Genomic DNA, 25817 nt, shown 5'->3' with positions numbered 1-25817 from the left:
CCTGTGGAATGTTGGTCCACTCTTCTTCATGGCTGTGCGAAGTTGCTGGATATTGGCAGGAACTGGAACACACTGTCGTTGTTCCATACGCCGATCCAGAGCATCCCAAACATGCTCAGTGGTTGACATGTCCGGTGAGTATGCTGGCCATGCAAGAACTGGGATGTTTTCAGCTTCCAAGAAGTGTGTCCAGATCCTTGCAACATGGGGCCGTGCATTATCATGCTACAATATGAGGTGATGTTGTTGGATGTACGGCACAACAATGGGCCCCCAGGATCTCGTCACGGTATCTCTGTGCATTCAAATGCCATCAATGAAATGCACCTGTGTTCTTCACCCATAACATATGCCTGCCCATACCATAACCCCACCACCACCATGGGCTACTCGATCCACAACATTGACATCAGAAAACCGCTCACCCACACGACGCCACACACGCTGTCTGCCATCTGCCCTGAACAGTGTAAACCGGGATTCATCCGTGAAGAGAACACCTCTCCAACGTGCCAGACGCCATCGCATGTGAGCATTTGCCCACTCAAGCCGGTTACGACGACGAACTGGAGTGAGGTCGAGACCTCGATGAGGACGACGAGCATGCAGATGAGCTTCCCTGAGACGGTTTCTGACAGTTTGTGCATAAATTCTGTGGTTATGCAAACCGATTGTTTCAGCAGCTGTCCGAGTGGCTGGTCTCAGACGATCTTGGAGGTGGACATGCTGGATGTGGAGGTCTTGGGCTGGTGTGGTTACACATGGTCTGCGGTTGTGAGGCCGGTCGGATGTGCTGCCGGAAACGCCTTTGAAGACGGCTTATGGTGGAGAAATGGACATTCAATTCCCTAGCAACAGCTCTGGTGGACATTCCTGCTATCAGCATGCCAATTGCACGCTCCCTGAAAACTTGCGACATCTGTGGCATTGTGCTGTGATACAACTGAAGATTTCAGAGTGGCCTTTTCTCGTGGCCAGTCTATGGCACACCTGTGCAATAATCATGCTGTCTAATCAGCATCTTGATATGGCACACCTGTGAGGTGGGATGGATTGTCTTGGCAAAGGAGAAGTGCTCACTATCACAGATTTACACAGATTTGTGAACAATATTTCAGAGAACTGGTTATTTTGTGTACGTGGAAAATGTTTCACATCTTTCAGTTCATACCATAAAAAATGGGAGCAATAACAAAAGTATTTCGTTTATATTTTTGGTCAGTGTAGATGATGTCTTGCAGATGTCATACGCCACTGCATGTTCTTTACTAGCGATGGGAATGAAGCTTTCCTTGGGGTTCATGTAATTGTGCCAGAAAAAAGAACCAACCATTCAGTGCTTTGCAACCACACAGAACAGCGGCATCTGGTGCCGGCCTGGACATATGCTTCAACTAAGCTTCTTGTAACACGTCATTGTGGAAATAATGAAAAAATGTAAAACAAAATTATTAAAAAACGTAAAACAACACAATGAGCTTTGTTTTTTTTGTGAGGAGTGCTTGACACAGCTAAACACACCTGAAGGAAATGCACACAAGGCAAAAACAAAAGAATTCACGAGTCATGAACCCCGGTAGACTCAATGCAGATGCCACGACTTTTCCACTAAGCTATCTCTTATATCTGCGACTAATGACAGCTAATGCCATTATATATTTGTAGAAGTGTTTCCTTTATGAATAACGTTCATTGTGTACTCTTATTAGGAGAAACCGATTTGAAGCGATCCTGAGCCACAGTACGTTTTTTACCAGGAACCATGGTAAAGTGCAATGAACTGACGCTGATTCCAATACAGAGGAGACGATAGAACTGGGTAGGAAACTTTCGGGATTCCTTTGTATTTACAGAGAATAGCCACAAGTGACATCTGAACCGTGGTTTGACCAAACGACACATTTGGCGCGTCATACATCAACCACGTGATCTGCGCTAGTTGACACAAGTCCCGAAACATTGTGCCGAACCCTGGAAGTTCCGCTAAAATGTCGGTTAGAGCGACACGCTTTAACTAAGCTCTCCAGAACTCGCCCCGGATTGTTACTAAAATAATTACTTTGGGACTGAGATACTTATCCCACTGACGAAGGTTTTCTCAATTTGGATTATTTTAATTCAAGTGAACCTTCCGGTGTTGTTGTTGAGACGGTGTTTAAAAAATGAAAAAAGCCGACGCTAAGATAGCAACAGTGCCACAGACGAGCACCACCGACCACGACTACACGCCGATGGAGGCAAGTAGCACTATGAAAAGGAAACCTGCTCCGAGTACCCCAACTAAAACTTCAGCTCCGCCTACTAAGATGAAAACTGTTCAAGAGTCTGCTTCATCTCTGAACGAAACTTTAATCACTGCCATTGAATAATTAACCTGCAGAATTGAAGACTTTGGACATCAGCTAAAAGAAAACTCCGTCATGGTGGCAAACATCTCCTGACTCGTGGAAATGAATGCAGCTCAGATCAAGGAATGCAAGGGGAAGATTAAAGAGATGGAAAAAGAAGTTCCACAACTTGTTAAAGAAAACAAGGATTTAAAAGAAAAAGTAACTGAAATGGAAAAATTCAAACGGCGATGGAACCTAAAGATTCAACGGTTAAAAGAAAGAGACGACGAGAACATCCGAGATGTCATCATTGGAATCCTGACCCAGATCGCTCCGGATTGGAAAGAGAAGATGTACATGGTGGTGGATTTGGTTCATCGGTTGGGGAGAAAGTAGGAGGGCAGACACCGACAGGTCATCACAGAGACTCCATCTGGAGAAAAACCAAGAATTGTTCAACCTGTAAGAATCTGGGAATCGTCTTCAAGGAGGATTTCTCCAAAGCTGACAGAGAAGCTCGAGCAGCAGGGAAACATGTGTACTACAGAGGAGCGGTGGGCTACATCACTCTGTACTACAGAGGAGCGGTGGGCTACATCACTCTGTACTACAGAGGAGCGGTGGACTACATCACTCTGTACTACAGAGGAGCGGTGGGCTACATCACTCTGTACTACAGAGGAGCGGTGGACTACATCACTCTGTACTACAGAGGAGCGGTGGGCTACATCACTCTGTACTACAGAGGAGCGGTGGACTACATCACTCTGTACTACAGAGGAGCGGTGGGCTACATCACTCTGTACTACAGAGGAGCGGTGGGCTACATCACTCTGTACTACAGAGGAGCGGTGGACTACATCACTCTGTACTACAGAGGAGCGGTGGGCTACATCACTCTGTACTACAGAGGAGCGGTGGGCTACATCACTCTGTACTACAGAGGAGCGGTGGACTACATCACTCTGTACTACAGAGGAGCGGTGGGCTACATCACTCTGTACTACAGAGGAGCGGTGGACTACATCACTCTGTACTACAGAGGAGCGGTGGGCTACATCACTCTGTACTACAGAGGAGCGGTGGACTACATCACTCTGTACTACAGAGGAGCGGTGGGCTACATCACTCTGTACTACAGAGGAGCGGTGGGCTACATCACTCTGTACTACAGAGGAGCGGTGGACTACATCACTCTGTACTACAGAGGAGCGGTGGGCTACATCACTCTGTACTACAGAGGAGCGGTGGGCTACATCACTCTGTACTACAGAGGAGCGGTGGGCTACATCACTCTGTACTACAGAGGAGCGGTGGGCTACATCACTCTGTACTACAGAGGAGCGGTGGGCTACATCACTCTGTACTACAGAGGAGCGGTGGGCTACATCACTCTGTACTACAGAGGAGCGGTGGGCTACATCACTCTGTACTACAGAGGAGCGGTGGGCTACATCACTCTGTACTACAGAGGAGCGGTGGGCTACATCACTCTGTACTACAGAGGAGCGGTGGGCTACATCACTCTGTACTACAGAGGAGCGGTGGGCTACATCACTCTGTACTACAGAGGAGCGGTGGGCTACATCACTCTGTACTACAGAGGAGCGGTGGGCTACATCACTCTGTACTACAGAGGAGCGGTGGGCTACATCACTCTGTACTACAGAGGAGCGGTGGGCTACATCACTCTGTACTACAGAGGAGCGGTGGGCTACATCACTCTGTACTACAGAGGAGCGGTGGGCTACATCACTCTGTACTACAGAGGAGCGGTGGGCTACATCACTCTGTACTACAGAGGAGCGGTGGGCTACATCACTCTGTACTACAGAGGAGCGGTGGGCTACATCACTCTGTAATACAGAGGAGCGGTGGGCTACATCACTCTGTACTACAGAGGAGCGGTGGGCTACATCACTCTGTACTACAGAGGAGCGGTGGACTACATCACTCTGTACTACAGAGCAGCGGTGGGCTACATCACTCTGTACTACAGAGCAGCGGTGGGCTACATCACTCTGTACTACAGAGGAGCGGTGGGCTACATCACTCTGTACTACAGAGGAGCGGTGGGCTACATCACTCTGTACTACAGAGGAGCGGTGGGCTACATCACTCTGTACTACAGAGGAGCGGTGGGCTACATCACTCTGTACTACAGAGGAGCGGTGGGCTACATCACTCTGTACTACAGAGGAGCGGTGGGCTACATCACTCTGTACTACAGAGGAGCGGTGGACTACATCACTCTGTACTACAGAGGAGCGGTGGGCTACATCACTCTGTACTACAGAGGAGCGGTGGGCTACATCACTCTGTACTACAGAGGAGCGGTGGGCTACATCACTCTGTACTACAGAGGAGCGGTGGGCTACATCACTCTGTACTACAGAGGAGCGGTGGGCTACATCACTCTGTACTACAGAGGAGCGGTGGGCTACATCACTCTGTACTACAGAGGAGCGGTGGGCTACATCACTCTGTACTACAGAGGAGCGGTGGGCTACATCACTCTGTACTACAGAGGAGCGGTGGGCTACATCACTCTGTACTACAGAGGAGCGGTGGGCTACATCACTCTGTACTACAGAGGAGCGGTGGGCTACATCACTCTGTACTACAGAGGAGCGGTGGACTACATCACTCTGTACTACAGAGGAGCGGTGGGCTACATCACTCTGTACTACAGAGGAGCGGTGGACTACATCACTCTGTACTACAGAGGAGCGGTGGGCTACATCACTCTGTACTACAGAGGAGCGGTGGGCTACATCACTCTGTACTACAGAGGAGCGGTGGGCTACATCACTCTGTACTACAGAGGAGCGGTGGGCTACATCACTCTGTACTACAGAGGAGCGGTGGGCTACATCACTCTGTACTACAGAGGAGCGGTGGACTACATCACTCTGTACTACAGAGGAGCGGTGGGCTACATCACTCTGTACTACAGAGGAGCGGTGGGCTACATCACTCTGTACTACAGAGGAGCGGTGGGCTACATCACTCTGTACTACAGAGGAGCGGTGGGCTACATCACTCTGTACTACAGAGGAGCGGTGGGCTACATCACTCTGTACTACAGAGGAGCGGTGGGCTACATCACTCTGTACTACAGAGGAGCGGTGGGCTACATCACTCTGTACTACAGAGGAGCGGTGGGCTACATCACTCTGTACTACAGAGGAGCGGTGGGCTACATCACTCTGTACTACAGAGGAGCGGTGGGCTACATCACTCTGTACTACAGAGGAGCGGTGGGCTACATCACTCTGTACTACAGAGGAGCGGTGGGCTACATCACTCTGTACTACAGAGGAGCGGTGGACTACATCACTCTGTACTACAGAGGAGCGGTGGGCTACATCACTCTGTACTACAGAGGAGCGGTGGACTACATCACTCTGTACTACAGAGGAGCGGTGGACTACATCACTCTGTACTACAGAGGAGCGGTGGGCTACATCACTCTGTACTACAGAGGAGCGGTGGGCTACATCACTCTGTACTACAGAGGAGCGGTGGGCTACATCACTCTGTACTACAGAGGAGCGGTGGGCTACATCACTCTGTACTACAGAGGAGCGGTGGGCTACATCACTCTGTACTACAGAGGAGCGGTGGGCTACATCACTCTGTACTACAGAGGAGCGGTGGGCTACATCACTCTGTAATACAGAGGAGCGGTGGGCTACATCACTCTGTACTACAGAGGAGCGGTGGGCTACATCACTCTGTACTACAGAGGAGCGGTGGGCTACATCACTCTGTACTACAGAGGAGCGGTGGGCTACATCACTCTGTACTACAGAGGAGCGGTGGGCTACATCACTCTGTACTACAGAGGAGCGGTGGGCTACATCACTCTGTACTACAGAGGAGCGGTGGGCTACATCCACGGAATCAGGGTTCGTGTGGACTGAGCTGGTTCAATAAAACAATTCAAAACTTTTCAACCAGTTTCTTGTTATTGCCTTTTTACAGGCTAGTATCATCACCTTGAACAGGTATTTGTCTTCTGGTCGTATGACGTCCATCGATAGGCCAAAGTACAATATCTGTGGGTCCATAACTATCTCACATCCAAGGATATCCTGAAAAGTTTTGACCATAATTTTCCAGAAAGGAGAAATATTTCCACATGACCAGAAGATGTGTGAATGGTTAACGTTGAAGTCCCCACATAGCCTCCAGCATTGTTGTGAGGTTCCCAGCTGTTTACTCTTTATGTGAGGACTAATAAAAAACCTTGTCAAGTTTTTCCATCCAAATTCTCTCCATTTTCTAGAACATGTGGAGCTATGCTGTAGTCCACAGATTGAATGCCATTTATCTTCTGACAGTGAAATTTGTCATTCTGATTCCCACTTTTGTTTTATATACAGAGAGTTATATCCATTACAGTTTAACAAGCATCTGTACAGTTTGGAAACAACCTTTGAGTGAGGCTTCTTATAAGACCCCATCAGCATTTCTATTAACTTGCTTCCGTCTTGACGAAGATATTTTTTAATCTCCGTATTGTAGAAGTGCCTTAATTGGAAATACCTGAATAGGTCAGCCGTATCCAGCTGAAACTCCTCTTTGAGCCTTTCAAAGGACTTGAACAATTTTCCGTCTGTTGACATGCACACTGCCGTCATTCCTCTGTCACTCCATTTGTCCGTCTGTCCCGTTCTATATTTTTGAGATTGTGAGGGCCAGATAAGTAGTTTGTAATCTCCACCTATGTTGTATTTATTGACCATGCTCCACCAGATCTTTAATGTCTCTTCAATAATAGGGTTTTGTGCTATGATTTCTATTTGTATTTTCTCCCCCAGTCTTGCTTGTGGTGGACATTCTTCAAAAAGTTCTGCATATTTCTGTAGACTGGAAAAAAGAAATCAAGAGCGAAACACTGTAAAAACTTTGTTAATGAACGATGTGGAGTGACAGATCCTACAATAATTACAAAAGAAATGTTTCAGTTCTACAGTGAGTTATACTCGTCCTCATACGCCCTCCATGATGCTGAAGCCTTTTTAAAACAAATCAAACATTTGGTCCCTAAAGTAGATGATGGCTGCAGAGAGCTTTGTGAGGCAGAGATCACCATGTCAGAGGTAGAAGATGCTATAAGATGCTTAACTTTAGACAAATCTCCAGGTTCAGATGGGCTGACTGCTAATTTTTATAGACATTTCTGGGAACATGTGAAAGAGCTGCTTTACCTGACACTGAAGGAAATAACTAACACACACTCTCTACCAACATCTATGAAGCAAGGCATCAGAACTCTCATTCCTAAATCTGGCAAAGATCCTCTTCTGATTGATAATCTGAGACCGATTACCCTGCTTAATCTTCTTCCACTTTCGGCTTCTCCCATCAGGGGTCGCCACAGCGAACAAGTCGCATGGTAAACTTGGCAATGTTTTATGCCGGATGCCCTTCCTGACGCAACCTTCTCAAACCGGGCTTGGAACCGGCAGAGGTAGAGAAGGGAACAGGGAGCAGCTCGGAGTCGAACCCTGGTTTCACGGACGGAAGGCGCCGCAAACCAGCACGGGCTAAACCGGCTCCCACCCTGCTTAATAACGACTATAAAATCTTAACCCACATATTTGCCAATAGAATGAAAGCTGGGATGTCGGCCTTCCTGTTTTCTTCTGTTTCCGTTTCTTGTTTTATCTGTGTTGAGATAGTCAGAGTATAATTGCAACTACGGATTTTTTGAATTTTTAAATAAATACTTTTTTGAGAAGCTTTTATTATCTCAGCCATTGTTTTGGTGGCTCCACTCTGCACTGGCGGTCCTTTGGTCGCATACAACACGCCGTCCGGGGTGGGTACCGGATGTTCTCGGGTTACCGGATGTTCTCGGGGTCCTTCGGGGTCCTTCGACCAATGATGACGTCGCACTATTTGATTGGCTGTAAGTTGCCACGACCAATGAATTAACGTCGCTAAGTTTTTTTAAAAACTTTATTGACAATTGCGGTATCATACATTAACAATGACATTAACGTTAACAACGAACAATAACAATGTAATGAATATTGCTTCGAAGATCAGTCACCATTGCCAAACATAATATATTAACATAGAAAATAAAGAATAGAGGGGAAAAAAGAAACAATGAACATAACACACAAATAAATAAAAACATAAGTAAAATAAAATAAAGGAACATAGAAAAAATCTAAATAGTCTAATACTAGTTAAGTTAGGGGTACTCGTGAAGTTTGTATTTCTGAACAAAACTAAGCAATTTCAAGCCATTCTTCTTTTTCATATAATGAAGTGATTGAAAGTAAAAACAGAGCTCTTTATTAAATGTTATAAAAAGTGGTTTGGTCTTCAAAACTTGACCTCACCAAGATGGCGGTGCTCTCCTCCTATGAGGAACCACGTGATGTCTCCTCTAGTGATATAACTCATTGGAAGGACCCTGAAGGACCCCGAGAACATCCGGCAACCCGAGAACATCCGGTACCCACACCGGAAGGGGGCGCTGTGGACCGTGCTAACCATAGAAGAAGAACGTAACCCTTCCGGGGGGGGGGGGGTCCAGATGATCGATATGGAAGGTGAGTGGAATCAGATCCAGCTTAGAGGACCAAACACGGAAGGACTGGCGTCTGCACGAGTCCTTTCTGGAAACGGTGGGAACATCCGGTCACGTGACTCGTCAACCCCAACTATGCAGAATTTGAGCGAGTAGTATCGTGAAAAAAGAACACTTCGTTCGTGAACGACAGGAACGGAAGAAAAGCGGCGGGGTTCCGGGGAGCAGAAGGGAGGGGGGGGGCTTTTCAACAGTCCAGAGGTGGATGGGGGGGGGGGGGGGGCAGCGGGTGGAAGAGGGTTTCAGGTGTGACCAAAGGTCAGGTGTAGCAGACTGGTGAGAGCCGCCAGAGAGAGGAGGAGGAGGAGGAGATGAAGATGCTGAGGTTCTCTCTGGAACCAGGATCATAGATGTTCTGGAGATGAAAGCAGGGATGATGATGATGATGATGATGAAAGGCTGGAGAGGCTGGAGACACCAGGAAAGAGGAGGTTCATGGATGAAGGAGGACATGAGGGAGGAGGCTGAGTCACTGCAGCGCCCCCTATAGGGAGCAGCAGATTAGTTTGACCTCCAGACTGTAAAGGTGGAGCTCATGTTCTGCTTTAGTCTTCATCTTTCATTCATGTTTGTTCCCTTTTGGGGTCATGGGGCTGCTGGAGCCTATCCTGGCCACTCGTGGGTGAAAGTGGGAGGCAACCTGGACAGGTGGGCAGTCCGTCGCAGGGCCACAATCACACACTCATGCACACTCACACCTAGGGACACTTTAGAGTCACCATGAAGCATTAGTCTGCCTCTCCTCCCTCATTAGATTGATCCAAACACCACCTTCACCTCTCCACCACATTCTTTCTACTGTATCCCACCCCCTTCAAGCTCCGCCTTCTTCAACTTTGCAGCACGATATGTCCCATGATGCTTCACTGTGGGAACCTGCTGGTGAGGCATGAAGTGGATCTTCACTGAAGGTCACCTTGTTAGTCGTTCCTGGTCGTCTTTTCATGATGTCGTTTTCTAACACGTAGTTTCTGCAGAGCGGCCGGATTTCATTAGAAATTCACCTCCGTGTTTTGGGGGGAACTTTTGGGGCAGAGTAAGCCTGCCCCCATTTCCCATCAGGCATCTGTTCACACTCTCTCCCACTAGCTTACAGTCCCTCAAACCCTGATATTAGTGGTGGAACAGAAATCTATCCAGGCGTACAGTTTAGATCCAGAAAACAAAGATGTTTATCTGCAGGTGGATTATCAGAAGGGGGCGGAGCCTCTGCCCGCCGTAGTGGCTTCCACATCACACTGACAAGCTTTTTGAATGACAATGATATGAATACAGAAATCCTCAGAAATGCAGTTTGAATCTTAAATTTCTTTAGAAATGTCCTCCATCATCAGAGAAAAGCCACAAGAACACGTTAAAACACCAAAAACAGCATTTTCCACGGAGCCACGCTTTGTAAGTCTGCAGGGTTCTCATGCCAGGGTGTTTGTTTGACAGGGAGATCATCAAACAGGAAGTGCCATGCAGTCACAGGAAGTGCACGAAAGGTCAGAGATAATGCTGCCGACTGGCACAACTTGATGCTGAGGTGGGACAAACTGAGCGAGGACGGCTTTGACGTCGCAACCAACATCGTCAACATCAAGAGGTGATTGTGTTTCTAGACCGTACGCCGTCACAGGAAGTACTGGTCCCTCCAAGATGACATCACTTCCTCTTTGTGCCAACATTGTAGCCATTGAGCAACTTTATTTAGATTTTCTTCCGTAATTCGTATGTTTGTTGTTCCAAGATGGTAAACTTTGTAATTCATTGTTAAATTATCAAAATAAATGTTAACATTTCCCGACAGCTCAGCCTCCTTTACGACACTCCCTCCCCCCCTCTCCTGGTCGGGCTGGGGAGGATCTGGTTCCCCTTATGAACACACGGTTCACTTTGGCAGCGTGCATGTATCTCCACCCCCACCTGCACGTGCACACTGCTCCCTGTCTGCCCCCCCCCCCCAACCCACAGTGTCTTGATGGACAGATGTCTTCAGATTTTCACCTTGGATGTAACATTTGTCTTTCCAGCAGATCTGGTAGAATTGTTACAGCTTAATATAATAACTTATTCAAATCAGTGCTTTTATCCCCCACTTTTTCACCTCTATTCCCTTTACTCCCCCCCCCCCCACACACACACTAAATGTAACTAATAAATAAAAAATAATAAAGTAGCAAAAAGGGGTTTATTCAAATCTACACTCTGGTTTCTGGAGTTCTATAACCTCTTTGTAGTAAATCCTGTCCAACAAAAAGGCCTTCAGCTCTGATCTGTTTGCTACGACGGAGTTTTAGGGCCACCAAAAAAAAAGTTAAATTACGACATTTTATCTCGTACATTTACGAGAAAAAAACTCGTAATTTTATTATTTATTTTTTTTGGTGGCCCTAATACTCCGTCATAGTTTGCTCAGCTGTTGGACAGAATAAGTTAAAAAAAAACAGCAGAGAAGTCCCCCCCCCCCCGATTACAGCGCCCAAAACTAAAAGACCGTCGCTGTAATGCAGCAGTGTACATGCATGTATGTATATACATGTATGTACACTGTATGTACATGTATTTACTCTTTACATACATGTATGTTGTTTTTTTCACAGACAATGAAAATATCAATGATGTTACTCAGAACTGATCTTTTTAATTATTTTTTTTAATTATTCAACATTGAATCACAAAGTTTACACCTCGGAAGAACAAACATACGAATTACAGAAGCATATCTAAATAATGTTGCTCAATGGCTACAATGTTGGCGCAAACAGGAAGTGACACAACGTTCCCACATGCGGGCACCAATCGGCGAGCCGTTCCAGATCAGGTAGCTACATATGACATCACAGGAAGTCCATGTCTGCGCGCCTTCAGCTCACTTCCTGTCCGTCTGCAGAGCGTTCTGCCCGACTACACCTGTTTGACCTGCAGGTGTCTCCTGCCACTCAGCGTGCACTAATGTCCTGCCCGTCACTCAGAAGGTTCTGACCCGTCCTGTGCTCCTCAGGTCTCAACATGAGCAGCTGCTGGTTCCTGAAGCTTCATCATCGTCTTCCTCCTCAGCGACCCTGCAGCCCTCAGGAGCTGCAGAGCTGCAGGCTCAGTGCCTCAAACTGCTGGACATCGTGGAGAAAATGGTGAGTTCCTTCAGACCTGAAGGCACTGAATAAAAGAGGAGGAATGCATCGGAACCAGAACTGGACCTGCTGTGACCGACCAGAACATACAGACCCAAAGCCACACCTCTGGCTCCTCCCTGCTGCTCCAAATTTAGGAGCATTTGGAGCCATAGTGGTGTCCGAGAGTGTTCGTTTAGGGGGAGACGTAGCGACCCTCCGCCAGTAGGGCGTTCGGCGGCGTGCTGTACCATGGAGAGGCTTTTCTTCACGTGGGCGTGGTCTGACGCTCAGAAATGTCATTTAACGATTTTATAAAGTTATCAAAGCGACATCATGTTTTCCGAATGCTGGCAGCTACACGCTGACGGCGACTATTCGTGACGTCGTCTAACTGTAGCAACGTCCAGATTTGACGACTCTATTTTCCAGAACTCTCCGCCTGCAGGGCTAAATGGAGGGAGAAGCCCGAGGCAAAGAATCAGGATTCTTTGTTCCTGTCGTCTGACACCCCTCCCTCAGTTCTGGACTGGGAATCTAACGTGCGTCTTTGATGTCCTCTTTTGCTCAGACTGCCATAGTGGCCAGGATGGAGCGCCTGGCGGCATCGCAGCAAGCGCTTCGGGAGCTGGAGGAGCTACGTTCTGGTTCTGCCGGAGGAGCGGCTCCCCTGTTCCACAGCTGGACCACCAAACAGTTTGGCAAGTCTGCCTGATGATGTCGGCACGCTCAGCGGTGTAGCTCAGCTTCCAGTGCGATGTGCGACTGAAGCCGAGGTCCATCCATGGAGTGGCAGCTCTTTGGTTTCCATGGTAACACGGCTCCTCTGTTGTTTCAGAGGATGCATCGCGGCTCATGCTCGCCGCGTTCTCGGAGGAGCTGAAGCTGAGGCGGGTCATCTCGCAGGAGCTGGCCCACGCCGCCACCTCTGACCTCTCGATGGTCTACCTGTCCTGCTGGCTCCACCAGCCCTGCATCCCCGCCCAGAGCAGAATCACCCTAGAGGCTCTGCTGCTGGAAACCGGACACCGCCCACTGTGACCCGCGGGTCGGACCTTCTGCTTCCATCTGTAAACATTAAAATGAAATGAACCTGATCCACTGTAGTGACGCTTCCAGAACCAGGCCCAACCTGACCTGCTCTCTCCAGAACTTCATGACGTACAGTTCAGACCAAAGGTGTGGACACATCTTCTCATTTAAAGAGTTTTCTTTATTTTCATGACTATGAAAATTATAGATTCACACTGAAGGCATTAAAACTATGAATGAACACGTGGAATTATATACACAACAAAAAAGTGTGAAACAACTGAGAATATGTCACATTGTAGGTTCTTCATAGTAGCCACCTTTAGCTTTGATTACACACTCTTGTCCTTCTCTGGATGAGCTTCTAGACGTAGTCACCTGAAATGTTTTCACTTCACAGGTGTGTCTGTCAGGTGTAACCCTTGTGCTATCCTATGCCCCCCCCCCCCTTACAGTGAGGTGTTCTCCCTACCATGACAAAGGTGGATAAAGGTGGAAAGATTTCATGTAATCCATGGACACCAGTGAAGATCACAAATCATTGAAGAAAAAAGGTTCAGAGCACTGTCTGGTGGGTCTAGATGACCCACTCCCAATGGTGAAGTGGCTAGGATAGCACAAGGGTTACTAAGTGGGATTTCTGGCCTTATAAATGGGGTTGGGACCATCAGTTGTGTTGTGCAGAAGTCAGGTGGATCCACAGCTGATAGTCCTACTGGATAGACTGTTAGAATTTGGATTATGGACAAAAAAAAGCTGCTAAGTACAGAAAAACAAGTGACCATCATTACCTTAAGAAATGAAGGTCAGTCAGTCCCAAAACTTGGGAAAACTTTGAAAGTGTCCCCAAGTGAGTCCCAAAAACCGTCAAGCGCTCCAAAGAAACTGGCTCACATGCAGACCCCCCCCAGGAAAGGAAGACCAAGAGTCTCCTCTGCTGCAGAGGATGAGTTCATCCGAGTCAGCAGCCTCAGAAATGGCAGCTTAACAGCAGCTCAGATTAGAGAGCAGGTCAATGGCACACAGAGTTCTAGCAGCAGACACATCTCTACAACTGTTCAAAGGAGACTGTGTCAATCAGGCCTTCATGATAGAATATCTGCTAGGAAACCACTGCTAAAGAAAGGCAACAAGCAGAAGAGACTTGTTTGGACTAAAGAACACCAGGAATGGACATCAGACCATGGAAATCTGGGCTTTGGTCTGATGAGTCCAAATGGGAGATTTTTGGTTCCAACCACCGTGTCTTTGTGGGATGCAGAAAAGGTGAACGGATGGACTCTACACGCCTGGTTCCCACCGTGAAGCATGGAAGAGGTGGTGTGATGGTGTGGGGGGGGGCTTTGCTGGTGACACTGTTGGGGATTTATTCCAAATTGAAGACAGACTGAACCAGCATGGCTACCACAGCATCTTGCATCATAGTCATGCTATTCCATCCAGTTTGGGTTTAGTTGGACCATCATTTCCTTTTCAACAGGACAATGACCCCAAACACACCTCCAGGCTGTGGAAGGGCTGTTTGACCAAGAAGGAGAGTGATGGGGGGCTGCACCAGATGACCTGGCCTCCACAGTCACCGCAGAGTGAAGGCAAAAGGGCCAACAAGTGCTAAGCATTCTGGGAACTCCTTTAAGACTGTTGGAAGACCGTTTCAGGTGACTACAGAACTCTTAGAGAAGAATTAACTTATCTAAATCTACAACTACATATATGAAGTCCAGCAGACGAGCTTCATCCAGCCGTGGTTGGGGGGGAGTCGGGGGGGGGGGGGGGGGGGAGTCGAGCCGGAGACAGGAACCACAGCCAGGTGTAGGAGCAGGAGGGGAAAGAAGGAAAGAGGGACAGTCCATGAATCACTGCAGCAAACACAGACATGGAGAACTATTCCATAAAACAGGGGCTTGGTGGCTAAACGCTCTACCTCCAACCGTACTTTGACTAATTCTAGGAACCACAAGCAGTCCTGCATTTAGTGAGTGAAGTGTTCTGATTGGATGGTAAGGGACTATGAGGTCCTTAATATAGGACGGGGCCATTCCATGTAAGGCCTTCTAGGTTAACAGGAGGATCTTGAACTTGATTCTAGAATCAACTGGGATCCAGTGAAGTGAAACTAACACAGGAGTGATGTGATCTCTTCTGCTGGTTCCTGCTAACAATCTAGCTGCTGCGTTCTGAACAAGCTGGAGACTTCTTAAGGAACTCTTAGGACACGCTGCTAACAAGGAGTTACAGTAATCCAGCCTCGACGGAACAAATGCATGGATGAGTTTTTCAGCATCACTCTTAGAAAGTAGATTTCTGATCTTAGCAATATTCCACAGGTGTTAATTCATAGTTTTGATGCCTTCATAGTCATGAAAATAAAGAAAACTCTTTGAATGAGAAGGTGTGTCCAGACTTTTGGTCTGTTCTGTAGATTGTTCTGGAAAGCCGTCTTCGGTGGGGTTCCGGCTGATCAGGAGCCAGCGTGAAGACTGGAACCGGGTTCTGGGAAAAGCCCGGTGATGCATCATTACACAGAGTCAAGTGTGACGCCACTTTATTGGAGGAACAGGGATGCATGCAGCACGGAACCATTGACGCGACACAGACCGTCCTCCATGCTGCGTTCAGCTCAGCGGTCCAATCGTCTGGTTCCGCTCAGGATTTTATCAAAAGTAGTAAAATAGTGCAACTCTTTTAAACTTCATTCTACACATGTATCTACATATACACATTCAAACACCAGCGTCTACGTTAAAGTCCAAACATGGAAACACTGAAGACGGGGCCGAGTCCACTTCCTCTAAAAAAACAGCAGGGGGCACTGCTGAGCACCAGGTTCCCGCCGCCAGCAGGAACCCTTGTGGTCACTGATTGTCGGTCTGCAAATCAGAACGCGTCCGACAGCTGATGGTGACGCGGAGCTGCAGCTCGGAAACCGAGAGAACCCAAAAGAAACTAGCTGCACAGAACTGGGCCCAGCAGGAAGGACCCCTCTCGCCCCCTGCAGGCGGACGAGCGCCTTTCGGATTGGACCGACCGATCCAAGTGAAGTTCACGTTCTCCTTCCACCTGCTCCCATCCTTCTGGACACTTTAAAAGCCTCTTTAATACATGGTTCTGACCTGGTTCTGCTCCTACTCAGCTCTCACCGAGGTTCAGTGAGGAGCTTTGGCTCCATCTGATGCTTCGATGCCGAGCAGAGCTTGGACCGCCTCCAGAGGAATACCTTCTGGGGTCTGGATGTGCATGGTGGTTCCATCAGGTCCATTTACAATGACGATCCCGTCTGAGCCCGGCTCTGCCAGCTGGACCGTCAGCCCCTCAGTCTGGATGTAGATCTCCTGACCCTCCTGCAGTTCTTTGGACTCGCATGTTCCACACTCGGTCTGGGGGGGGGACTCAGTCAAGTTTACCTTATGGATTAAAACGGGCTCAGATGTCTGAGCGGATCCGGGCTCCGTGGTCTGAGCGGATCCGGGCTCCGTGGTCTGAGCGGATCCGGGCTCCGTGGTCTGAGCGGATCCGGGCGTAGAGGTCTTGGTGTTTGTGCTGGGGTCAGAGGATGTACCCAGCATGGTCTCCAACTCAGTTATCTGGGCTGAGATTTCAGGGGTGGTCAGAACCGGGTCTGCACCTTCAGACCCGTCAGCTGGAACCGTCTCCACACGGATGGCAGGAGGTGGCAGCTGGCTGGAGGCCTCTGAACTGGAGGAGCTGCAAAACCATCAGAAACACAGACCATAACACCGATCCGGCTGTAACACACCTGTCCCTGAGAAGGCGGAGTCAGCCTACCTGGAGGACAAGAGTCTGGATCCAGCTGGGAGCACCAGAGGTGAAACGGACACGGAGCAGGTCTTTAGGGGGCAGCTCAGCGGCGGGAAAGAGGTTGTACTGGTACAGCCTTGGAGGGAAAGGGGGGACATTTAAAGCTAGAACAGGTGATGTGGCCCTTGCACAGGTGAGTGCCGGTACCTGTCTGAGTCCTGTCAGTGCCGTTTTGCTGAACTGGAATGCTGTTTTCCATCTTGAACCTCTTTGAAGGTGGTAGCATCTTGGAGTTCTAAAGAATAAAACACCGAGTCAGGTCTGACGACAGTACCGCTGTCAGCCGCAGGAGAACCTTTAAAAACCTCTTTAACCTTCAGTGTCTGGATGGCCTTCAGGTTCCCCTGGTTCTACCATGCTCTAGAACCTTGCTCTGGTTTTAATAGCTGAGAATCTACAGCAGTTTTTACATTTCAGGAGAACCTCTCAAAGAATTTCGATTCTGATCGTCCCAAGTATGGGAGATGAGTCGCAGTTCATGGAGACGAGCGACCAAACTCTGGTGAACCTGCAGTCCGTTTCTACTGGGACCGGTAGGATCTGTTCAGAGACCTGTTCTGCCAGAGACCGCTCAGCTGAAAAGAACTTCCCTCCCACTGGGTCCATGTCCTGCACCGAGCTGGTCTCCTGCAGCTCTAGTTCTGTCCTAAATGGGTCGGCCTTTTGGAATCTCCCTGGCTGATAAATCCGACAGCTGAATGTATTCCTGTAGTGGCCTGGATCCAATCAGGACCAGAACCAATCTTCCAGGTTGTTGGGGAACCTTACCCCCATGTATCTCACGTTCTTGCTGGTCACACTTGAACTTGGAGATGCTCCAGGAACCACCTTCATCCTGTTGACCTCATCAAGGATTCCTAGAGACCGGGCCACCTGAAACCAGACTCCAGAATGACCCGCCAGACCCACAAAGCCTTACCGGAAGCAGGGGGTTCAGACACGTTCATCTCCTCACCTCGATGTTCCTGACCTCCAGGGGAGTGGCTCCGCCCTGGGGACAGCCGATGTATTCCTGGGCAGCCTGTCTCACCTGAGCCTGCAGGGACTCGAACTCGTGATAGATGGCTGGAAACCGAGACGGAGCCGGACCCCTCTGCTCCACCTGAACCGGCCAGAAGACACGATACGTCACCAGAGGAACCAGCTCAGTGGCCTTGTGGTAGAGTGTCTGCCCTGTGACTGGAAGGTTGTGAGTTCAAATCCAGGCCGAGTCATAACAAATGCCTCCCTGCTTGACACTCAGCATTAAGGCGTTTTGGGGGGGGGGGGGGGGGGGGGGTTAATCCGAGCGCAGCTGTGTCTGCAGCTCACTGCTCCCCCAGGGGAGGGGTCAAATGCGGCGAACAACTGTCCCTCACCCAGTTGTGTGACAGATGATGGGAAAGGAGACCTGAATGTATACGAATCCCTAATGTCGGAGAATACCTTCAATCATCTGAAATGTTTCCCTTCGCCCATCCGTCCGCACAGAGTTCCCTTGTTTATGGGGGGGGGCGTACTAAAAATAACCTGCATTCGGTGAAATCCTCTTTTTTACCGATGTTTTTAGGCTTTGGGGACATGATTCTCAGACAGACCAACATTTTCAGATTTTTCTCTACTTTAAACTCTAAAAGCTCAAACTTCTTAGAAACAAAAGTCCAGGATGAGAGAACGATAACAAAGATCCAGCTTTAGTTGGGTGGGTGTGTGTGTGTGGGGGGGGGGGGGGGGACCTGGTCCTGGTTGAGCTGTACCTTTGCCAGGAGCAGTTCCCACAGACTCAGCACCTTGGTGAGACGAGGAAGCACCATGTCCATGAGCTCCTCATCATCACAGCGCTCGACCAGCTGTGGAGAGAGAGCATAGGTCACAGGTCAGCCCCCCCACATGCTCATGTCACAGCCCCCCCCCCCCCCCCCCCCCCCCAAAAAAAAAACCAAAAAACTCTTTACCTCCTGCAAACGCTCACGCCTCCTCTCCACCTCCTGCTCTGCTGTTACCATGGGGATGCTGAGTTTTGGAGGCCGACCCCGCCTACCCCGTTTGCTCATGAGGCTCACTGCAACCTGAGAGAAACGACGGTGAGGAAGCGAATCAACGCGCTGAGCGTCCGCGGGCCACAACCACCAGGTTCTAACAGAACATTATCATCTTCACACCGAGCATGATGCACTTTCTGTGGCTGCCATGGAAACGGTGTGATGTGACTGAAGAGAAACCAGGTAGACGACATGAATAAAGACTGGATGAGCAGGGGGGGCCCTACCCGCCCCACCCTTCACACTACTGCAGCTAGGATAGGCCCCAGCAACCCAGTCAACCCCAAAGGGATTCAGATGATGGATGGTAGCATGGTTGGATGACAGATGGTTGGATGAAACCATGGACATCTGTATCAGTGACGTGTTCTTGGTGCTACATATAAGGACCTACAAGTCACGGAGGTGAACGGTTCTAGTGTTGATGGTTCTGCCTGTGAAGGGCATTAACCCCACCAACCCCCAATAAGGGGACATTTGGGCGGGCTGAACAGAACCAGAGTTCATTTATCAGATCCATACCTTTGATGGCAGCCCCAGTGGCCGGCCTCTTCCTCTTCCTCTTCCTCTCCCCCGTCCGCGGGGGCGACCCGGGCCCCGATGGTGGACGCCCCGGAGCCCTACGGCAGATGCAGGGCCCCCGTCCGCCTGGGAACCCACAAACGCAGTTACAAAGCAATCCACGCCCCTTCTGACCCCGCCCTTACTACGCATGTCAACTGCATGGTTCTGTTCTACACCCAGTAATAATGAGTGTAAGAGAACAGAACCAAAAGTGAAATGACCAAAACTGGACCAAATAAGGTGAGCTAAAACACAAATGCAGTCAGTAAACAGCAGAACTCAGGAAGCGTGCCAGAGGGCCCAGAAACACTTTAAACAGAACCACGGATCAGAGCAGCCCAACAGAACACACCCCAGTCCAGAACCCCTGATGACAGGAGGCTGAACATGTAGAACTAGGTGCCACGTCGTGTACTAACCCACTGCAGACATCAATGGATGGACCATCAGTGACATCATTCCTCCACCACTTTATGCCTCCATCCAACCAACCATCCACCCATTTTTTCCAACCCTCTATCCATCCATCCAACCAACCATCCATCTATCCACCCAACCAACCATCTATCAATCCATCTATCCATCCAACCAACCATCTATCCATCCATCCAACCAACCATCTATCCATCCATTCATCCAACCATCCATCCATCCAACCAACCATCCATCTATCCACCCAACCAACCATCTATCAATCCATCTATCCATCCAACCAACCATCTATCAATCCATCTATCCATCCAACCAACCATCTATCCATCCAACCAACCAACCATCTATCCATCCATTCATCCAACCATCCATCTATCCATCCAACCAACCATCTATCCATCCATCCAACCATCTATCCATCCAACCATCCAACCATCCATCCATCCAACCAACCATCCATCTATCCACCCAACCAACCATCTATCAATCAATCTATCTATCCAACCAACCATCTATCAATCCATCTATCCATCCAACCAACCAACCATCCATCCATCCATCCATCCAGCCAACCATCCATCTATCCAACCAACCAACCATCTATCCATACATCCATCCATCAATCTATCCATCCATCCAACCAACCATCCATCCACCCAACCAACCATCCATCTATCCATCCATCCATCCATCAAACCAACCAACCAACCATCCATCCATCTAGCCAATCAACCAACCATCTATCCAACCATCCATCCATCCATCTATCCATCCCACCAACCACCCATCAATCCATCCAACTAACTATCCATTCATCCAACCAACCACCCATCTATCCAACCATCCTTCCATCCAACCATCCATCCACTTATCCAACCCTCCATCCACCCAATCATCTATCCATCCATCAGTCCATCCAACCAAGCATCTATCCAACTATACATCTATTCAACCATCTATCCATCCATCGATCGATCTATCCAACCCTCCATCCATCCAACCGACAAACCGTATATCCAACCAACCATCCATTTTTTCCAACCCTCTATCCATCCATACATTCAACAATCCAACGAGGTATCCTACCCTCCATTCATCTATCCATCCATCCAACTAACTATCCATCCTTCTATCCATCCAACTAACTATCCATCCAACTAACTATCCATCCATCTATCCATACATCGATAGATTCATCCAACCCTTCATCCATCCATCTATCCATTTAACCAACCCTCCAACCAACAAACCGTCCATCCATCCATCCAACCACCCATCTATCCAACCGTCCATCCAACCAACCATCCGTCCAAATATCTATTCAACCCTCCATCCATCCATTTATCCAACCCTCCATCCATCCAACCATCCACCCATTTTTCCAACCCTCCATCCATCCAGGTATCCAACCTTCCATCCATCCATGCATCTATCCAACCCTCCATCCATCCAACCAACAAACCGTCCATCCAACCAACCATCCATCCAACCAAACAACCGTCAATCCAACCATCCACCCATTTTTTCCAACCCTCCATCCATCCATCCATCCAACCAACTATCCATCCAACCATCTATCCAACCAACCGTCCATTGATCGATTTATCCAACCCTCCATCCATCCAACCATCCACCCATTTTTCCAACCCCTCCATCCATCCATGCATCTATCCAACCCTCCATCCATCCAACCAACAAACCGTCCATCCAACCAACCATCCATCCAACCAAACAACCGTCAATCCAACCATCCACCCATTTTTTCCAACCCTCCATCCATCCAACCAACTATCCATCCAACCATCTATCCAACCAACCGTCCATTGATCGATTTATCCAACCCTCCATCCATCTATCCATCCATTTATCCATCCATCCATTTATCCAACCCTCCATCCATCCAACCATCCACCCATTTTTCCAACCCTCTATCCATCCAGGTATCCAACCCTCCATCCATCCATGCATTTATCCAACCCTCCATCCATCCATCCAACCAACCATCCATCCAACCAAACAACCGTCAATCCAACCATCCACCCATTTTTTCCAACCCTCTATCCATCCAGGTATCCTACCCTCCATCCATCCATACATCCAACCATCCAGGTATCCTACCCTCCATTCATCTATCCATCCAACCAACCAATTAACCATCCATTTATCCAACCAACCAGCTATCCAACCATCCATCAAACCTTCCAACCATCCAACCATCCATGGCTCAATCCATACCTCCATCTATTCATCCGACCCTCCATGGCTCTAGATATGCAACCCCCATCCATCCATCCATCCATGCATCCATCGCATTTATACACTTTTGCCAAACACATTTTTAAGCACACAGACACAATCACACTCTTACACACATATTATCAAACAAACAACAAACCAAAAAGTCCCGCTCTGATCCTGATCTGTTGTAAAGGGTTCCCAGTCTTTTCATGACGATGGTCTCGTTTTTAGCCAGGAAACAAAAAACCTGTGTGGTTTTCTAGGACATAGTTTCTGCAGGGCGGCAGGAGTTCATTAGAAATTCCCCTCTGACTTGTGGGCGGGACTGTTGGTATAGAGTGAACCTCCCCTTGTTTCCCATCATGCATCTGTTTACACTCTGTCCCTCTAGCGTACAGCCCCTCACACCACCAAACTAATGTTAGCAGTGCAACAAAAATGGCAGCAACATTGTAGCTGTCCAGTTCTGATCCAGATTCTAACTCAGACAAGGAAAACCAAGACCAGTGGATCAGTGAGGGGCGGAGCAGGGAGACTTTGGCCCCGCCCAGCATCGACGTCACAAATTTTTCAAACGCCGTTTTTTCATCTGCTCCTGATTCACGACTCCAATAAAGAAATGCTCAGAAATGCCGTCCTCCATCATCAGAGCGGGCCCTTAAGAACAGAACCCAGAATCTAGACCCCGCCTGGACTACTAGCCCCGACAGGTACTCACCCTGCTGGTTACCATGGAAGCAGGTCTGTCCTCACCGCCCCCCTCCCCATCCCCCTCATCATCTTGCTTTCTCTCCTCTAATTGGTTTTCGTCGCTGGGGGGAACCGGCGTGCTGCTGCTCAGGTCGGGTTCTCCGTGAGTCGGGTTCAGTTTGTAGTGGCGGTTTAAGCCTCCGGGACCGATGTAAGCCTTATCACAGGTTTGGCAGCGGTGGGACCGGGACTTGTGGCTGTAGGTGAGGGCGGGGCCGCCGTCGGGACCGTTCCTCTGGGAGCCCTCCCCCTCCTCCTCCTCCACGCTCATGTCAGAGTAGTCGTCAGAGTCCGACTGGTGACTGTCCGCCAGGTCCTCGGTCTTGATGAACTTGTAGTCCTTTGCTTTGTACTTGGGGGGTCGGGAGACCCGCCCCGAGCGGGTTTGGACCTTGGGGGCTTTCTTCTCCTTCTTTTTCACCTTTTTCTCTTTTTCTTTGTCTCTCTCCTTTCTAGCAGGGGGCGTGGCCGACCCGTCTTGTTTGGCGGTGGCCTGTGTGGCGATCTGAACCACACATGCTGCCGGGACCCTGGGCGGTTTGTCCGGAGCAGAGGTCACGGCGCCGCTGAGGGGGGGTTTAACAACAGGAATGCTGGTGGCGTTGATAGAGGCGGAGGGCTGGGCTTTGATGATGGAAGGGGGCGGAACTTTGGCTACCGGACCCGGTGCAACCCTAATGGTTGGTGCTGCAGGCTTCTGATTGGGCGCTGGGGTGGCGCCCGTCATCTTCTGTACCAAAGGAAGCAGGGAGCCGACCACGGGAGCGGGGCTTTGCAGAAGCAGCTGGATAGGCGGGTCTCCCGGGTTCTGCTGCAGGAAGAACTGCTGGCCTGTCTGGCTGACCACCGGCTGGATGTGGATGATCTGCGCGCTGCTGTTGGCCGACAGCTTCACCTGCTGGGGACTCGAACCCACAACCTTCTGCTGCAGAGACCGCCCCTCAAGTTTGGAGGGAACCTGGATCTGGATCCTCACCGGTTCTGTCTGAAACCACAGATCAATGGACATGCTGAGAGGTCCAAAGCAGAAGTGACTGCACCACTGACAAATCTAGAGGTGAGATGTTCTGGTACCGGGTGGGAGAACAGAACTCCGTCCCAACGGAACAAACTCACTTCTGGACTCAATAGGGTTCAGATACAGTTTGGATCTTTATGTTCCGAACACATTTCAGGTCCCAAGCCTTGAAACCGGACCAGTCAAAATGAACCAAACAGAACTCTGATCAAGAGGTCCGAACCTACCTGGACCGTCACCGAGCCGCTGGTCTGCATAGCAACCTGCTGCGCCGCGCTCTTGAGCTGGAGGGAGGCGTTGTTCTGGACGGTGGGCTTCTGGTTCTGCTGGGAAACCTGGACCTGGCTCTGGGACCTGGTGACCTGGTTGATGACCTGCTGCAGCTGGCTCGGGTCCAAAGCCGTGTTCTGGACCGGCTTCAGCAGCTGGCTGTGCTGCAGCAGCTGCGCGGCTTCGGTGTCGGTCACCTGCACTACCTGCTGCTTGCTGAGTTGGGTCAGAACCGCCTGCTGCTCCTCGGCCGTCAGCCCGCTGCCCTCCACCAGGCTGCCGTCGGGCTGCACGTACAGGATGGTGGTGTTGCTCAGGTCCGGGAGCTCCACGAAGGCGGCGGCGGCGGGCTCCGGCTGCAGCGCGTCCGCGCTTTGGACGCTGGTCGGTACCGGTTCTTGCTGCTCTGCGATCGGAACAGTGGGCTGCGACGCTGCGCCGGACCCGAGGCGGTCCCGGGCGGGCTCCGCGGTTCTTATTGTTCTGCCCTCGTCCTCCGCGTCCGCCATTTTGGCTGCGCGGAGCGGCTAGCTGCGTCGTTCCGGAAAGATCCGCGGGCGCCGAGGGAGGTCTGGGCGGGCGAAGGGTCCTCCGTCAGCGGCGAGTGTGTGGAGGAAGGAGACGGTCCGCGGCCTGGAGGCCGTTCTTAACGGGGGCGGCGGAACGGCGGGAGGAGGCAGTTAGCGGGACGCGGTTTGAACTAGCTTAGCTAACCCTCCGTGAGAGCGGGAACTCCGGAATCCTGGACCGGATTCCCTGCTCCGGATCTGGACTCGGAGGGTGTTGCGCAATTCCGCTCAGAGATTACTGCGGTACCTTCAGCTGCCGCTAGGCGGCGTCGCGTTATCCTCATGTTCATTAAAGGTGAAGACAAACATGCAGGAAAACACACCTCAGGAATGACAAAAAGAATTTTAGGATTTTTTATTTTTTATTTTATTTTATTTATTATTTTTATTATTATTATTATTATTATTATTTTTAATTTATTATTATTATTATTATTTTTAAATATTTTAATTTATTTATTTTTCTTTTAACTAGTTTTATATGTGTATGTAAATACATTTATTTATTTATTCTATTAATTTTTAAGACGCTCTTACTATTTCATATGCCTATTAAGGTTTATGTAATTATTTGTTTTTTTGTCCATGTTATATATATATTTTAATTTTATTCCTTTTACATTTTATTACACTCCAGTGTTTCCCTCTGAGGGATCCTCCACATCAGTGACTGACCCTTCTCAGTGAGCGGGGTCGATGCAGTGGGATCTCCTGGGTCTGACTCTTTTGATCGGATCTGGGGGGTTCTGTGGTAGTGTTCTCCGTGAACTTGGGTTGGGGGGTCGCTGGTGTGGACATGTCCCCAAACTATCGTTTTCCCACCTCAGGACAAAGCCAGGTCTCTACATTCTATCATTCTATCACTTTTTTTATTTATTTATTCATTTATTGATGTGTGTGTGTGTGTGTGTATTTGCGGGGGGGGGGGGGGGGGGGGGTTGTCGCACGGTTTGTCTTGTCATCTTGTTTTTAAATTTTATTGTATTTTATGCACAGCACTTTGAGTGACATCTGTTGTCGAAAAAGTGCTATATAAATAAAGGTTGATTTGATTTGAATGACAAAA

At 49.3% G+C, this 25817-nt stretch overlaps 2 protein-coding genes across 3 annotated transcripts; one reads left to right on the top strand and one right to left on the bottom strand.

Moving 5' to 3' along the window:
• The first annotated feature begins 8785 nt into the window (after positions 1 to 8785).
• Positions 8786 to 13135, top strand: cinp (cyclin dependent kinase 2 interacting protein). 2 transcript variants are annotated; one of them, XM_023952056.1, is made up of 5 exons: positions 8786 to 8905; positions 10381 to 10531; positions 11930 to 12059; positions 12610 to 12739; positions 12877 to 13135. In XM_023952056.1, exons 1-5 carry the CDS (start codon positions 8890 to 8892, stop codon positions 13077 to 13079), a joined length of 630 nt encoding a protein of 209 aa, XP_023807824.1. In that variant the 5' UTR covers positions 8786 to 8889; the 3' UTR covers positions 13080 to 13135. The 2 variants fall into 2 exon arrangements, with proteins under 2 accessions (XP_023807824.1, XP_011490998.2); XM_011492696.3 differs by lacking the exon at positions 8786 to 8905 and adding an exon at positions 9608 to 9825.
• Positions 13136 to 15598: 2463 nt separating this feature from the next.
• znf839 (zinc finger protein 839) lies at positions 15599 to 25095 on the bottom strand. The gene is made up of 10 exons (XM_023952049.1): positions 24140 to 25095; positions 22863 to 23879; positions 19433 to 19558; positions 18824 to 18937; positions 18626 to 18718; positions 17845 to 17991; positions 17658 to 17762; positions 17037 to 17124; positions 16857 to 16965; positions 15599 to 16775 (listed from the first exon to the last, which is right to left on the bottom strand). The coding sequence occupies exons 1-10, from the start codon at positions 24689 to 24691 to the stop codon at positions 16217 to 16219; spliced, it is 2910 nt and encodes a 969-aa protein (XP_023807817.1). The 5' UTR covers positions 24692 to 25095; the 3' UTR covers positions 15599 to 16216.
• Positions 25096 to 25817: the final 722 nt, after the last annotated feature.

The sequence above is a fragment of the Oryzias latipes genome, chromosome 22 (genome assembly GCF_002234675.1).
Source record: "Oryzias latipes chromosome 22, ASM223467v1".
NCBI classification, from domain to species: Eukaryota; Metazoa; Chordata; class Actinopteri; order Beloniformes; family Adrianichthyidae; genus Oryzias; species Oryzias latipes.
This window is presented reverse-complemented; position numbering and strand designations above follow the sequence as displayed.